We start from the raw sequence: 16241 nt of genomic DNA on the forward strand, positions 1-16241 counted from the left end.
ACAGAGCCATCTTTAGGTCCACTGAAAAAAATAACTCATAAGATTTACTTTAAAAAATTATTGTAAGTATTTGCACGCAAATTATTTAAGTAAAATGTAATGCTGCAATATCAAGTAACACTCACTTGCCAGTATCAAGTAAATTCTACTTACCATATAACATAACAGTTGTGAAGATATTAAGTAACAGTTACTTAATTACATCCAAGTTTTAAGTTATATTTATTTAAACAAATTAAGTAAAGTCTACTTGTTTTTCATTGGCAGGAACATCATTTTACTCAAAATTTTAAGTAAATTTTATATATCTGTAGTATTTGCTGCTATGAAGTAATTCAGTAGATTTTAATTATTTTCTTGTGCTTGACATTTTAATTTACTTGGTTGCATTACGTTACATTACTCACTAAAATTAGGTAATCATTGCCAGTTTTCATTTGATAAATGTCACCAAATAAATGTAACCAATACTCTATGCATTTAATATATATGTATCACATATCACACAACTAAATTACAATGCAATTAAACAGTTTCTTTTTAATTCAATCTTACAACCCTCTGAAACAGAGTTTCTACATTCATTGCAGAAATATAATACTCAACAACAACTTCTGGGAGAGGGTCAGGACAGAAACCGCCTCTTAAACTTTGAGCAGTGGTGTATGGATTATGTATACCCCTATTTAAATGAGGGGAAAAACAGAATGTACTGTACAAGTACTGCGTTAATAGTAAAACTGCATTGTATTGTACTGCATTAGAATTTGTACTAACAGTAAATTAAAGATGTATCTCCAGCAAAAGGTATTCAAAGTAAATAGTAGTAATAGTATAATTTTTAAAGAAAATATCCAAAGGTTGGTATGACTGGTAAACAACAAATACACAGTATTACACATTATACACCAAATCCAACATAGATCTGGTAACATAGTCACTTCTCAAATATGCAATTAAAATCTTACAAACCTACACACTGAAAAAGTGCAATTTCAATATTTAAACCAGTCCTCTGACTAGTGCACTTTTAAGTATGCAATTAAAACATTAATGAAATAAAATCAACTAAATCAACTAAAAATAAACAGCTTAAGGTGTCTAAACATTCTTGTTGAAGAATACAATCTTTACTGTCATTAACAGATACCTTATTTGACAAAAAATGAAAAACATTTATGACAGGCAACCCACTAGTAAGGATGGAGACATCGACTGGATCCTCATCAGCACCGTGGACGACGAGTATTTTGAGGATGTGGTTACTGACATCACTCCGGCTGTCCTCCTGCATACAATACACAACAAAAAAGAAGAATGTTATTGAGAAACAAATAATAGAACTGCATGAATCATTCAAAGTGACTTCATTATCAGGGAAGAATGAACACAAGAATATATGTTCCTTTGTCTGCTTTCCTCTTAACTTTAACATTAAATTAACCCGTGTCATTAAAAAATATTTTTAAATGATTAAAATAATGCTATACCAAGCAGTCTTCAAAAAGTTCCTCTTCCTTCTCGCCAAGGTACAGTATAAGGCTGCGGATAATGGTTTCACGCCTCATCTCAACGCTCTGTTTCTGTGAACAGATTAAGAACATGAACATAACCATTATACATACACAATGAACTGTCAAGTGAAAACACAAGTGCATATATTTGCTCGTGTTTCAAGTGCATGGACCCAGAGCGTGCAAGGGCATGGAATCTACCAAGTGTGAGGCTTGTCCTGTATGTGTATACTGTATGTGTCTGTGAGTGAGAAAAAAAACCTGTTACCTTGTGCTTCTTACGAGATGTTCCTAATTGATTGCATATTTCAAAGTCATCACAGTAAAGTAGGAGTGAAAGCCTTAACTCTTCTCCACAAAGAAATGTGTTTTCCTTGAAGTGGGTACCATCATGAAAACTAGTGTACTGACATGAAGAAATACAATGTCTTACACTTTTCAAAACCTTCTCCTGGATGTCACTATTTTTCAGAACTTGTGACAAGGATTGCAAAATAGGTATATACTGAAAGGTCTTTCCTTCTTTCGCATCTAGTATATACTCAACAGGTTCAACAATAAAGAAATGTTCTTTTAAATAACTATTTCTCTTGTATGCCGTGCCAAGAGGGCCTTCTCCACTAAAGGCTACACTAAGAGGATTTAACTGGCAAAGGCTTTTTACGAAATCTGTGATCACCACTTCTTCAACAGTGCAGTTATGGTTTTGTAATGTACTATGGACAACATTTTTAATAACAGGTGCAGATGCTGAACAAGTAATAAATTAAAGCTCCTTTACAATCTCATCTATACATCTTCTAGGCACATTGAATATACAGTCTAGTTTAAGCAAGGAACCAAGCTCATCAACAATAGCCTGGACTAAATCTTCACCCTCTTGGACAAATGTTTCATCAGAAGTAACTTCACTTTCAATCAAACTACTACCCTCTGTTACCTCACTTGCCTGACTTGAATGTGTCTGGAATACAGTATTTTTTAAATCTTCAATGCAGTGAGGATTGTGATTCCTACTTTTATGTGAAGCAAAAGTTGAATATATATTCGTACTGTAGTCACAATCTTTAAAAACACAATTAACAGTTTCGTGCTTTTTCAGATGAGTCCCGAGGTGTTCAAAATATTGTTTCTCTGTGTTAAAACTACATGAATTACATACAAGACACGAAAATGAAACTATCTGCCCTAACTGTTGAGTCTGTGTATGATTTCTAGACAAATGTGCATGAAGTGCCCCCCAACTTTTAAATAAACAAGGACAATCTGAGTACAAGCAGGGTAGTGATCAGCCTTGACTAGTGTGTGGATGCTTCAATCTATAATGTTTTATAAGCTCTAAACGTTTTGATGACCTAAAATTGCATCGTTTACACGACCATCTCATACCACAAGAGGCCTACTCTTTCTCCCTGATGAATTTCTCCTTGACCTCCTCTCCCTAGCCCTCAACTCCAACTGTCCACAAAGTCCACTGGCTCCTCCAAAGGGCACCCTGAAAATGAAGAGACACAATTTGTGGTATTAAAACAATGGTCTAAAATAGTCAGCCACAATTTTAATATTACATTATGATGGATGAATAAGGGAAAATAACAAAGCAAATATAATGCATACATTATTTTCTACTTGCCTGAATTATGAGAATAATGTTCTGTTCTGATTTGCTTCCTGTTGATGGAAAAATATTGTAATAAGAAATAAACTACATCATAAACATTAATGAACATTTTGTTTTGTCTAGCTAAATAAAACAATTAACACATGACAGATTTATTTGCGAGTAGAAGTTGTAATGAACAATCCATTCTTTCATTGAATTACAAAAACATGTTGCTGTGGGCTTCACACTGATAACTAGCTTCTTGTCAAAAAAAAAAGAAAAGAAAGAAAACTGCCAGCGAAGTGTCTTTGTAATCGCAAGCTGAAGCTCTCAAAGCGCTTCTGTCAGTAAATGTGTGTTTTAAATACCTATTCTGGGGCATTTCTCCCAAACATTCAGCAGTATCGCCCCCTCATTCCCAATGCACATTAACTAACATTAATTCACTAACGTTAACGTTACTTCAGTGTCGCCGCCAAAAGTTTTACAGAGAACAATACCATGTTCTACTATGTTGACGTCAGTTGATAAAAGTTATACCGTTAGGTTGGTGTTTTTTTAATATCCTAACTTTATATTAGTTAACTTTAGTTTTTATCAGGAAAAACTGCAGCCCTCCCACTACAGGCCAGCACGGACCAATGTATACATTTGCATGTATTTGTATACAAATATGTATGTATTTGTATGTATACAAATTTACTTAACTTACTTACTTAACTTAACTTAATTAACTTATGAGCAGTTACATATCTTGCGTCAAACTACATGCAGACGTATATTATCACAAATTTAAAACAGAACGTAATAACTTACCTGTGGAATGACTTGCGCGCGCTACACCTCGCAGTGCTCTGTGAAGTTATCCTAACGGCCGCAGCAGAGCCAGTCGGCCAGAGCCTCTTGTGCTGTGCGCATGCGTCGTCGTGCATGCGTTTCAAAACACTAGATTTTCAGAGTAAATTTTATGTAATATTTTTAGGTTTAGGTACGTACAACTATTAAACATTTAAATAGTATGAGGAAACATAAGTAAAACTTACTCTTCCCCCATAATTCATGTATTACGTTAATTAAAAGGTTTAATTTTACTTAAAAAACTCTAGTTCTTACTGAATGTTAAAAATATTAGGTAAAAATTATGACAGTTACCCTTATAGAGTTTACAGCACCAAAAAGTCACTTTTTTCAGTGTCCCTTTATAATAATCCTGGCCACAGTTCCATTTTGGCCACTTTTTGTTCCAGCCATGTTCTGGTTTTGGCTATGGTTCTGTTCTAGTCATCTTTCCCTTCCCCGCTATGCTCATGTTTTAGACATGTTCTTCTTTCAGCTATGTTCTAGCCATGTTCCAGTGGTGTGCAACAGGGGTCCCAACCACAGAGTCATGGACCAGTACTAGTGAAACGTGATTTTGTTCATGCTTTGGCAGTGTTCTAATAGAATTTTCACTTGTTTATTTACAATTTGTCTTCATGTTTTAATATGCCAAGTGGCTTATTGCATTTTATTTTATTCACATTTGGCTTTTTTACTGCAGGAGCATTGCGCAGCACATCGTCCCAGGAAGCTGGAGTGAGCTCACTGGAAAAGACATGCAGGTAATAGGTTTACTCTATAAAATATAAATGTCTTGTAGTGAACCCAAAGGCTGTATACATTTTCATGGTGCTAATGTGTATTACCAGGAGATCCCACGCCAGACCTCGGGGAATGACTGTGGTGTTTTCATGCTCATGGTAAGTTGAGCATTTTTAAAGAAGAAGTGTAGGTTAAACTTCCCCCACAATGATGTGAAACACAGTATCAAATTACAAAAATATTTGGTTGCAATTGTTGCTTCCAGAGATATTCCTATTTACCACATTTCCAGTATTGATGTTGACGGCTCTTTTCATCAATTTAGTAGATTATTACAAAGTAGAGAAATATTTTTTTCATTCCACAATGATTACATGTGCTCAGAAAAATGACTATTTTCTATTTTTAGTACTCCCTCTGGCTCTGTACGGACACTACTTTTCACTACAGTGTGGTAAGTATTTAGATATTTAAAAGATTTCAAAATAAGCGGCTCTGAGAGGTAGAAATAATGAACTCATTGTTATATCTGCTCTAGCTGGACATGCAGTCAATCCGGCGTTGGTGGTGTGTCCTTCTAATGGAGCGCTTTGGCATTGAAGGGTAGGACAACTTCTTGAAATATCTGATGTATTGTTTATCATGATTAGTAACTGCCTGTGATGAGGTGGCGACTTGTCCAGGGTGTACCCTGCCTTCCGCCCGAATGCAGCTGAGATAGGCTACAGCGACCCCCCGCGACCCCAAAAAGGGACAAGCGGTAGAAAATGGATGGATGGATGGATGGATGGATGGATTAGTAACTGTAATCTGAAGAGCTTTTCTTCAATTTCCCCAAAGGCATGGCCAGAGGTTCTGTTATTGGACAGACAAGGCGAGCGGCCTATTGCAGGGCATTCTTCAGCCAGTCTTTAGGGTATCCAGAAACTCAGTCCAGGCCATCGACTGCGTCATCAAAGATTAACTGAATACAGTACTGGTATGCCATGACACAAAAGTGAATAAATGGTATCATACCTATGTTGCTCCATAAAAAAAAATGATTGGAGAAATATGTAAGCTGGGGGAAAAATAACTGGTTCAAAAATAATAATCTAATAACCTTTATTGGTTTGTACCTTGATGTGGTTTAAGAGCTTTTCACTATAACATGTCTACTTCTGAGGTGACCACCACTTGTGATTATAATTGACGCTTTGTCCTTTATCTGTGTTCCCCATTCTTTAGGTGCAGCTCGCGCAATGTTTGGAACAAAACATTTGTAAACAATAAAAAAACATTTTACATTTTAGTTTTTTGCCTCATTTTAAAGTCTTGAAGAAATACCCAAGGTTTTTCTTTATTATTATGTTCTTATTCTAAATATTGTCGTTTGTCTGACCACGGGTCATCTGACTTCACTGAGGTACATATGTGCACATAAATGTCATTTTAATTTAGTTCACTTACACAGAGAACTAAAAAAAAACTGAATTTAACGAATACATTTAGTTTGAATAAAGTTTAATAATGTTGATTGATAATTAATTAACTTATTGTACACTGTTATTAATTTCCGCATGTCCACGAGTCAAATGTGCAGTCAGGAATATCCTCAAGTTAATTTGTCAGATTAATACTTGTCCGATTAATACAGACGTTTTGTTAACGCTGTATTATAAAAAAGAGTCAAACGAAGTGCTATCGATCGCTGTCAAAGACGTAAGAGGAAATGACGTACGCGGAAATGACCCCGGAAGTAAATGGGGGGTAGGAAGGTTTTTGTAATGGGAAGAAAATTGGCGTGACAGCTCCTAGTATCCGTCTCCTTTACCCCCCCCCCTTTTCGGCACCCCTGATTACAATTGTCCAAAACATACCTATAACTATTATTCAGGCATACCGGTATGTGCTAGAACGATAGCTCATAGATGAGTTATGTCTACAAGACTGGAGTGGGATGAAGCTGCCATCATTGCAACTTCGTGTCCGGCCTTCTGTGTGTGTATGTTTCTTTGGGGTTGAAGTATATTTATATTCTACTATATGATGCGAGAAGATTACATGTTAACAATGTATCTGAGGTTTGCAGTTCTTCTAAAAGTATGTGAATCCTGATGACACTGAAATTGTGTGGATAAATGGAATGTATTTTATTTGACTGTTATTGTAAATTGACATGCGCCATTAAAGTTTACTATTTTTGCTTGCATAATGTAAATGCAGGGACATTGTTTGTAAAAATAATATAAATTCAAAGCTGTTTTTTGTCTTTAAAACTGTCATCGCTCAAACCATAATATGAATTATTGCTCTATCCAAGGCTCTGATTACTTCACATTAAATATGCCACGTTGAAAAATATTTTTTTGTGGAAGATTTTGCATATTTTGTGTGTTTGCCATAAAAAAAAACATAGTTTTCTTTGACAAAAAGGGTAGAAAACAAACAAACAAAAAAAAATTTGAATTGACAGATGATCTGAAGTTGATGTAGACTCCAGAGATTTAAGCATTCAATAAATAATGTAGGTAAGGCAACAAGAGAAGTATCCTACACTTCTCTTTTGTAAAGTAAATCTGAACAGCCGATATGGTCATCTACATCTGCTATATGATTTGCCCGAGAAGCTGGGCAGGACATTAAAAAAAAAAAAAAATGTATGTATGCCCTGCACGGCACACCATTACGATAATTTCATGACTGAAGCAAAACACTTTTACATTTTTTATACTGAAATATATACACCTACAACTTGTTAAATACAAATATAGAAAAAACTACCAGCAGCGGTAAAGTAAGAAGAAAGTGAATGAATGTTTATAACTGAAGACATTTGCATATGCATACAAATGTTTTTCTTTTGAATTATTTTTTTAATGAATTAAGTAACGTTTATGACAACCTTTTTCCAAAACACAAAATAGAATGTGAGATACAAAAAGGATAATGCATACATTTATATTTGTTTTCGAAACGCTTACAAAAAAGTGGGACCCCAAAACATTACTGTGGGACCCCATGTTTATGACTTGATGGGGTCCCTGGGATCCCATTTTGAAAATTCCTAGCGCCAACACTGAGTCAGAGAATAGTTGTTTGTTTTCCTCCCACCAGATTTTCACTCAGTCATATTATACAGGTGAAACTCAAAACATTTGAATATTGTGTAAAAGTCAATTCATGTCATCTATTAACTTCATAAGTGAAACTAACATGTGATATATGTGATATTGACATGAAAAGTGAGATATGGCAAGCCTTTATTTGTTATAATTTTGATAATCATAGTTTACAATTTTGAAAACCCTACATTTTCTGAGATTTTGAATTGAAGATTTTCATAAGCTGTAAGCCATAATTATCAAAATTATAACAAATAAAGGTTTGACATATCTCACTTTGCATGTAATGAGTTAATATCACATGTTACTAAATGTTACATTCTTGTATAATTTACACGTTTTTTATTTTTATTTTACAGAACAATATTAATTTCTTATTTTCTAAAAAGTTTGTTTTTCTTTGCTACGTATGTGCCTCTTGAGACCTCACTGTAGGCTTTATAAGGTAATGTTACCTCCTAAACTAAACCAAATTGATGCAAATCCACCTTTTTTTTCCTCTTTTTTTCCAAATAAGAATCGATAAGGGAAGCGTTAAGAAACCGAATCAATTGTGGAATCGTAATTTATGCACTTTCAACATTTCAACTCAATTTGGTATTTATGAAGGTAAATGAATTAGCTTTCATCAATGTTTGTGATTGCTTACGCATATAAGACGCAGTGTTGGTTGTTTTCATGTTGGGTGGTATTGCATTGTGGCGTTGGTAGGTGCATCTCTAATGAGATCAACCACAAACATGATTCCTGCACGATCCAATCTGTAGCGTTTCAAATAATTCACTGTCATCCAGTGTTTGGAGAATATCCGTTCGTCCGCCATTTTGTCCTCTGCTTAGGGAACTCCTAAGCCACTTAAAAGTCCTCTTTCCTGCTCTTAACAGATATCAACTTAGGAACTATCTTGAGAGCTAGGATTCTTTAGGAATAGCTTTTATCTTTACTATGATCTACTCTTCACTTTTAGGGGAAATTCTAAGAAAACATCATGATTCTGAGAATTTTTTTTTAAATTTGGCCACTACGAGGAACTCTTCACACTAAGAATCTTTAGGAATACAACCCTTGGTCTACATGCCTTGAAAATAGTTCAATGTACCTTTTATTGCATTTTCACAAATAGATGAAAGATCACAAATTACAAACTGTTATGATCCGCTGCCCGGATCATTGTTTGTTTATGTTTTGTAGTCACTTGTGTTTTCAGCATCTCTTGATTTTGTTTGTTTTCAGTTGCCATGACGACTGATTACATTCACCTGCCTCTGGTTAGTGTTCGGGACGCGCACCTGTTGCCCGGGCGCTAATCAGAGGGCTATTTAGTCTTTGCCCTGGCCTCACTCGGTCTGGCTTCCTAATTTGCTTGATGCAACAATTGACGACTATTTCTATTCCTGCTGGTTTACACGCTAGGCTATTTTTCTTGCTAGCTCCCACGCTAGCCCCCTTTGTTTTTGTCTTAAGTGCTATGAGCACGTTTTTGTTTGTTCCCGTTTGATTTGTTTCTCAAATCATTTTCCTACCTGCACGCTGTGTCCGAAACCGTCTGCATTCCTGGGAGAGCAACCACGCATCATGATGCGACCAGGTCGTCACAGTAGGAAGCCAGCAGATAACAATTCTCCCGCAACGGCCATCGAGGAGATGGACGAAGGTACGTGGGAGGTGTTGCGCGCAATGGAGGCGGAGACTCGTCGCTATTCCCCCTCGGAGTGCCAGGACCTGATGTGGAGTCCTAACGGAAAGTTGGTCCCAATCAACTCCGTATGGCCCGAGGACATTGCCACACCTCCGCAGTACCAGACACGTCAGCGAAGACGGAAGCCGCCCAAGAGGGCTTCACTTGGCTGCCAGGACGCGCCACTCCCTCAGACTCCTCCTCCGGTAAACAGCATGCTACATGCAGCCCAAGCTTCCCCTCCTCAGATGTTTGGCAACCCAATCGACCACTTCGCCAAACATTTTTCTGACTGGGCTGTCAGTCACCTGGACAGCGGCAACAATGACATCATTCCATTGGCGCCCTCGGATGGAGTAACTCCGCCCACTTCTGATGACGTCATAGATCAACATTATTTTTCTCCATCTTCTGCTTCTTTTTGTCAGCCGCCTCCTAAGGACTTTAATTCCAAAATAAAACATTACCAAGACATTTTTTTACAGACCCGCTCACCAGGTTTGTCATTGTCATCCAGGACTCTATCTCCACGTGACTTTGGTTCCGCCCCCAGTGACTATTGCTAAGCCCACAGCACATATTTTGCCCCCTGTGCTCCCACCCAGTCTCAAGTGGGGGGTAAGAATAGACATTTGACAATTTAGAGGGGAGGATTCTGCCCTCCTCCTGACCTCCCTCCACCCACCCCTGAAGACGGTTCCAAACCGCAAGGAGCGCGTCTGGTATCCGCGTCTTGAGGGGGGAGCTAGTACTGGGTGCTTTGCTAGTGGGAGGGCACCGCTGCGCCCAGCCAGGCAGCAACCTCTGGCCCGACCGCCGCCACCAGTCTTTCGGCGTGCTAAGCAGCAACCCCCGGCCCCGCCACTGCCACCAGTCCTTCGGCGTGCTAAGCCGCAACCCCGGCCCGGCCACCACTACCAGTCCTTCGTCGTGCTAAGCAGCAACCCCCGGCCCCGCCACTGCCACCAGTCCTTCGGCATGCCAAGCCGCAACCTCCGGCCCTGCCGCCACTATTGGTTTTTCGGCCTGCTAAGCCGCAACCTCCTGCCCGGCCGCCACCATTGGTCTTTCGGCCTGCTAAGCCGCAACCCCCAGCCATGCCAAAGTCCCGACCAGCACCGACTCCAAGACTGGTTTCCACACCAGCACCAACTCCAAGACTGGTTTCCACACCAGCACCTACTCCATGACTGGTTTCCACACCAGCACCGACTTCAAGACTGCTTTCCACACCAGCACCGATTCCAAGACTGGTTTCCACACCAGCACCGACTCCAAGACTGGTTTTGACTCCAAGACTGGTTTCCACACCAGCACCGACTCCAAGACTGGTTTCCACACCAGCACCGACTCCAAGACTGGTTTCCACACCAGCACCGACTCCAAGACTGGTTTCCACACCAGCACCGGCTCCAAGACTGGTTTCCACACCAGCACCGGCTCCAAGACTGGTTCCCACACCAGCACCAAGACTGGTTCCCACACCAGCACCGGCTCCAAGACTGGTTCCCACACCAGCACCGACTCCAAGACTGGTTCCCACACCAGCACCGACTCCAAGACTGGTTCCCACACCAGCACCGGCTCCAAGACCAGCTCCTGTCGCTGCTCTGAAGCTAGCATGAGTCGCGACTCCAAGGCTAGCACCAGAACCTGCACCAGCTGCTGACAACGTCTCCTGCTTCCACGGCGACGACAACGTCTCCTGCTTCCTCGGCGACGACGACGTCTCTACCTGCTTCGACGACGTCTCTTCCTGCTTTGACGGAAACGACAACGTCTCCTGTTTCCACGGCGACGACGTCTTTTCCTGCTTCCACGGCGACGACGTCTCCTGCCTCGTCACCGGCGGGCCTTCCCAGGGTGCCGCCACCTTCCTCGCCCTCATCGTGGTCTCTGCGACCTCGAGCTGTCCGGCTGCGCAAGCGGAAATCAGGGGCCCGCATGCGGCACTCTCAGAGGTCAGTCAATGGACGCCAGTGGCGCAAACAGCAGCGACACCCAGGACAGTGTTGCAGAACTCTCTGGCTGCTGAACTTCTCGGTGGCCACGAATGTGGCCTTTCTGTGGTCGCCCGCCTCGCCTGCGGCAGCGGCGTTACATTCGCCGCCGCCGCCTGACTCTTCCCCGGTGGATTCGGGGACACGTGGCCTGGCGACCCACCACCAAGTCCTCCCTCCACCCTCCCTTGACTCTTGATCTATTTCTTGTTTTTTGGGTTCTAGTTTTTGTTTTCAAGGGACATCTGGAATCTGTCCTTTAAGGGGGGATACTGTTATGATCCGCTGCCCGGATCATTGTTTGTTTATGTTTTCTAGTCACTTGTGTTTTCAGCACCTCTTGATTTTGTTTGTTTTCAGTTGCCATGACGACAGATTACATTCACCTGCCTCTGGTTAGTGTTCGGGACGCTGCAACAGTTGACGACTATTTCTATTCCTGCTGGTTTACACGCTTGGCTATTTTTCTTGCTAGCTCCCACGCTAGCCCCTATGTTTTTGTCTTAGGTGCTATGAGCATGTTTTTGTTTGTTCCCGTATGATTTGTTTCTCAAATAAATCATTTTCCTACCTGCACGCTGTGTCCAAAGCCGTCTGCATTCCTGGGAGAGCAACCACGCATCACGATGCGACCAGGTCGTCACACAAACTTTGTTATCCATCCATCTATTGAATCTTTAAATAACATGTATTTGTATTTTATAGTTGTTTTTTTGTCAATTTAGATTACTGACACAATTGTTTAATTATCATGACATTTAAAGTAAAAAGTATCAGTCTGGTATCAACAATCAGTATTGCCCACCATTCGAATCGGAAGCTGTGGAATCGAAAGCTAACTTCAGCCTTGTCAGTTTTAGGTACTGTACCTGAATGTTGGTAACAGGGATGCCACAAATAACATTAACCAAAAAGACCTATAGTAAAAAAAATATGCATTTCGCTCAGATGAGCCAATTTATCACATGTTATTGATGACTATTTAACAGAAAATTGTTTGGAAGCAAAAATTTCCTCCAATTCCGTAATGATTCATATCATGTAAAACATTATCTTTTTTTTCCAATTTATTACTGTAGTATCAGAATATATAATAGTAAGGGTGTCCCAATCCGATGTTGATATTGGATATCCAATATCAGCAAAAAACAAGTGTCAGATGATATCGATTAGTATCTAAAATGTCTGATTATAAGTTTTGATACAAGTAGTCCTGCAGCGTGTTTGCTTGTGCAAAGCTAGTCAGGGAGGCCAAACATGGTAGGCTATAGGCTACTAGGAGCTAGCAGCTACACAACAGCTAGGAACAAAATAGCTCACAAGCTAGACATACATTATAAGTGTCTTAAATGGACCAACATTGCTGTCTAAAACATCACATTTGTCAATATTAATATTAAATATCAAATAATTATAGTTGCATATTAATTACAGATACAAAGATTTAAGCGTATTAGAATGCATCCAGTAACAACAGTGTCCGTATCATTTAATTTACCTGAATTGTGGCCACTAGGTGTCGGCAAAAACAAATTTCCTCCTCAATTTGAAAACTGTATAGAGTTCATGTTTTACATACCTACACTTGTTGTCGGAGCTATTTCACTCAATTAAGCATTTTCTAACATTCTACACTACGAAATAATAAAAGTATGCATTAGAATTTGTGCTGATATCATTTTGGTTAATTTCGGAATCGTATCGAAGTAAAACAGTTGTGTGGAGACACCCCTATATGGTAGGATACATGAATATTCAAGCCCTGATTGTAATTTTAAAGAGGTATATTTTTTATTGTTTCCATTGGTAACTTTTTTGATAATGAGATCTCAATGAATAAAAAGTACTAATTTTAAACTCTCCTCATTTTACCAATTCACACTCACGGGCTTGCCTCTTGCTGCTCTCCACAGCCGCACACTACTTTACGTTAAGAAGGACGGAAGTGACAGAGCATCAGCGAGGTTCAACGCCTTGTTGGTAAGGACAACTCAGATGGAGTCACATGCACAAAATCCAGCCTTCCATCATCTAATTATTGATTTCACTGCTATTGGACTAAACAGACTTTATGTACGCCCAGAACAAGCTTTGCACACATATCGTATGTCACTGTAAAAGTATGTCAAGTAGTAATTTCTAGCAAGTTAAGAAGGTATGAATGTTATTTGTGTTGATCATGTTTTATTAATTTATCAGTGCGCTGTCGCTTTGATTTGAGCGTTATGTGAGGGATGCTCACACTTAAAATCTTCACATAATAAACTAATTTAATACAAAATGTCGAGGTATGAACAGGTTGGATTTTTTTGCTGAGTCAGGTCTATAAGCCAATCGGAACATAGGTATTGATGTCAAGACATCAAAGATGACATTTTGGACACATTTAGATTAGGTAAATCAATTTAGATGAAGTAAATAAAGGTTCTACTCTGAAGTTCAATTGTTGGAGAGAGCTTCAAATTTAGCTTTATCCTAAAGAGGTTTTCTTTAGACCTCGATACAAAAGAAATACAAAACTAAATAACACATGGAAACACTGAATAAAACACACAGAATGAAAACTGACTCACCATCCTTGTGTGTGCGCTTCCTGCTTGTACGTGTGAACGGCAGACAAATTCCTGGACTGACAACCAATATTTCTAGATAGATATTTTTTAAATATAAATGTTCTGTTAAACCACTGATGGTAACATAAGCTATTTGGTCGTGGTGGTGTTGGATTTTTTGGTTTAAACTTAACTTTCAGCAAGTTCAGCAATGTTTGTGAGTGACAGGTGCAGCGTGCTTTTGAGTCTAATTTTAATAGTGGTCAGTGAGGGAGATCCAATTATACACGAACACGGGACTTCTTCCCGGAAGTGGGAAAAAAAGCGGTGGTCATCCAAGCTAAGATGGCTGTTGTACAGCAAGTAGTGCGCAAACTATATGAGTAAGCAAGGGGCCTAGATGTTCCTGCAAAAAGCAGATACGAGCAAATAATCCAACTATGCAATAGAATAGATCCCTATACTTTATCAAAAAAAGATTTGTCGAGTGATATCAAGGATTATCCGTCGGTGGAGTTCCCAGACATATTGAACTTCTTGTGCTCCGATGTCATTCTACACGACAAAATAGATGAAAACTTGCAAAAACACGGAGGTCTACAAGTTCTTTGTGTGTGCCTGGGTCAAGGAACATGGTATCAAGACTCTGCCGGATAAATATGCATCGTTTTTGTCATCTTTGCGTCTTGCGAGGACGTGTTCATGTTAACAAACTAGCACCCGACAGTTCGACACCCGTGACTGCAAATCTATTTAACAAACTAACAAACTTTTTTCTTTTTTTATCTGTCCTATCCAGCCACTCAAGCAAATCCTATTGTTTATGTTAATGGCCATATCTGCTGCACAAAAATGAGAGGTGTTAAATACTTCTCTTGTTGCCTTATTTGTATTTGACTTCATTAAATGTTTGGGGAAAATGCTATTAAACTAAACCAGTTTTCTTTTAAGTAATATAGAAATGTATCACAGCTGTTTGTCTATTTTATGGAGGAATGTAGTTAATCATAAAACTGGCACAAAATGTTATTAAAAAGCATTAATTTTGAATCGACAATCAATTCTGAATCGAATTGTTAGCCCAAAGAATCGAATCGAATCGTGTGGTGCCAACAGATTCACAGCCCTAACGTTTATCCATTCGCGATTTCAACGCTTCGTGCAGCCAAAAACAACGCAAGCATAGGGCATTTTTCTTCGAGAAAGGCTAAATGGCTCCTAGTGCCCACTGAGAACAGACGCTGCTTGACCACCACGCATATTTAATGAGCCGGACGTGATGTCATGATAATCCAAGCAATACAAGTAATTGAATGGGACTGGCACAACAACATCTTCATTGCGTCGGCCAAAAAGTTGCATAGGGTATTTCCCACACAAATTATGTAATATATAAAATCACAACCATTTATTTGAATAAATTAAGGTTCATTAATTTTGTACAGTTAGTCAGATTTCCATGTTCAGTTTGATAGATGAGACCGCTGGGTAGCAGCACCGGCTTTATTAAAATCGATTTTTGATATACATTTTGCTAAATGTCCTTGGTTGGTTGTGTGGGAAATGAATTAATGTGTGTGTTTACAAACATTTAGGTTTAATTGATTGATTGCATTGCATGAAATATATTGTACCATATAGCATAGCAGATGTAATGACGTTCTTCTTCAGGCTGTTGGCTAAAACTAATTCAACAGCACCCCTGTTGGTTGCAGCCTAGCAATGCATTTAATGTTGCCTCAATTGCTTTGTTATGTATGTATTGTTATTTCATCTAATGAGACTCATAAGTTGATATGTCAGTAAAAGTATTTTGTATTTATGATCTACTTACTAGGTTGTACGAGTCCATTTGAGCAGGTTCCAGGGACAAGGAGGAATAGGCGGAGGCGAACAGTCTGCAAGAACCTTCATAAGGGTGCTGCTGATCTCCTTTCATGTCATATCCTCGCTGGTACCCTGGAATGTGTGCATGAGCTGCTCCATTCTTGAAGGTCTCTGTTACACATAAGACACAAAGAAGACAGACATTTTGGTCAGGATAATCAACACACACCACACTATACTGCTCATTTAATGCAACAGGTGTCACATCGTATGGCACTCAAACTTTTTTTTTTTTTTCAAACTTCTAAATCCATCCAATTTGGTATAAACTTTCAATAATAACTCAACAGTGAAATGACATCAGTCAGTGGTGGAGTTAGAA

At 39.2% G+C, this 16241-nt stretch overlaps 1 protein-coding gene across 9 annotated transcripts in view; it reads right to left on the minus strand.

The window, feature by feature from the left end:
• Nucleotides 1–533: 533 nt before the first annotated feature.
• Nucleotides 534–16241, minus strand: part of LOC133652263 (uncharacterized) — a 43859-nt gene continuing 28151 nt past the window's right edge. For 7 of the 9 annotated variants that reach the window (XM_062050821.1, XM_062050817.1, XM_062050819.1 and 4 more), the window contains 3 exons: nt 15867–16030; nt 3148–3185; nt 2904–3009 (listed from right to left, as the gene is read on the minus strand). In XM_062050821.1, coding sequence (XP_061906805.1) covers nt 3153–3185; nt 15867–16030 — 197 coding nt within the window. In that variant the 3' untranslated portion in view covers nt 2904–3009; nt 3148–3152. Of the gene's footprint in view, nt 1289–1490; nt 1584–2903; nt 3010–3147; nt 3186–15866; nt 16031–16241 lie in introns of those variants that run through there. The other 2 variants (XR_009826555.1, XM_062050822.1) reach the window with 2 other exon arrangements.

Source organism: Entelurus aequoreus, linkage group LG06 (genome assembly GCF_033978785.1).
Source record: "Entelurus aequoreus isolate RoL-2023_Sb linkage group LG06, RoL_Eaeq_v1.1, whole genome shotgun sequence".
In the NCBI taxonomy this organism is placed as follows: Eukaryota; Metazoa; Chordata; class Actinopteri; order Syngnathiformes; family Syngnathidae; genus Entelurus; species Entelurus aequoreus.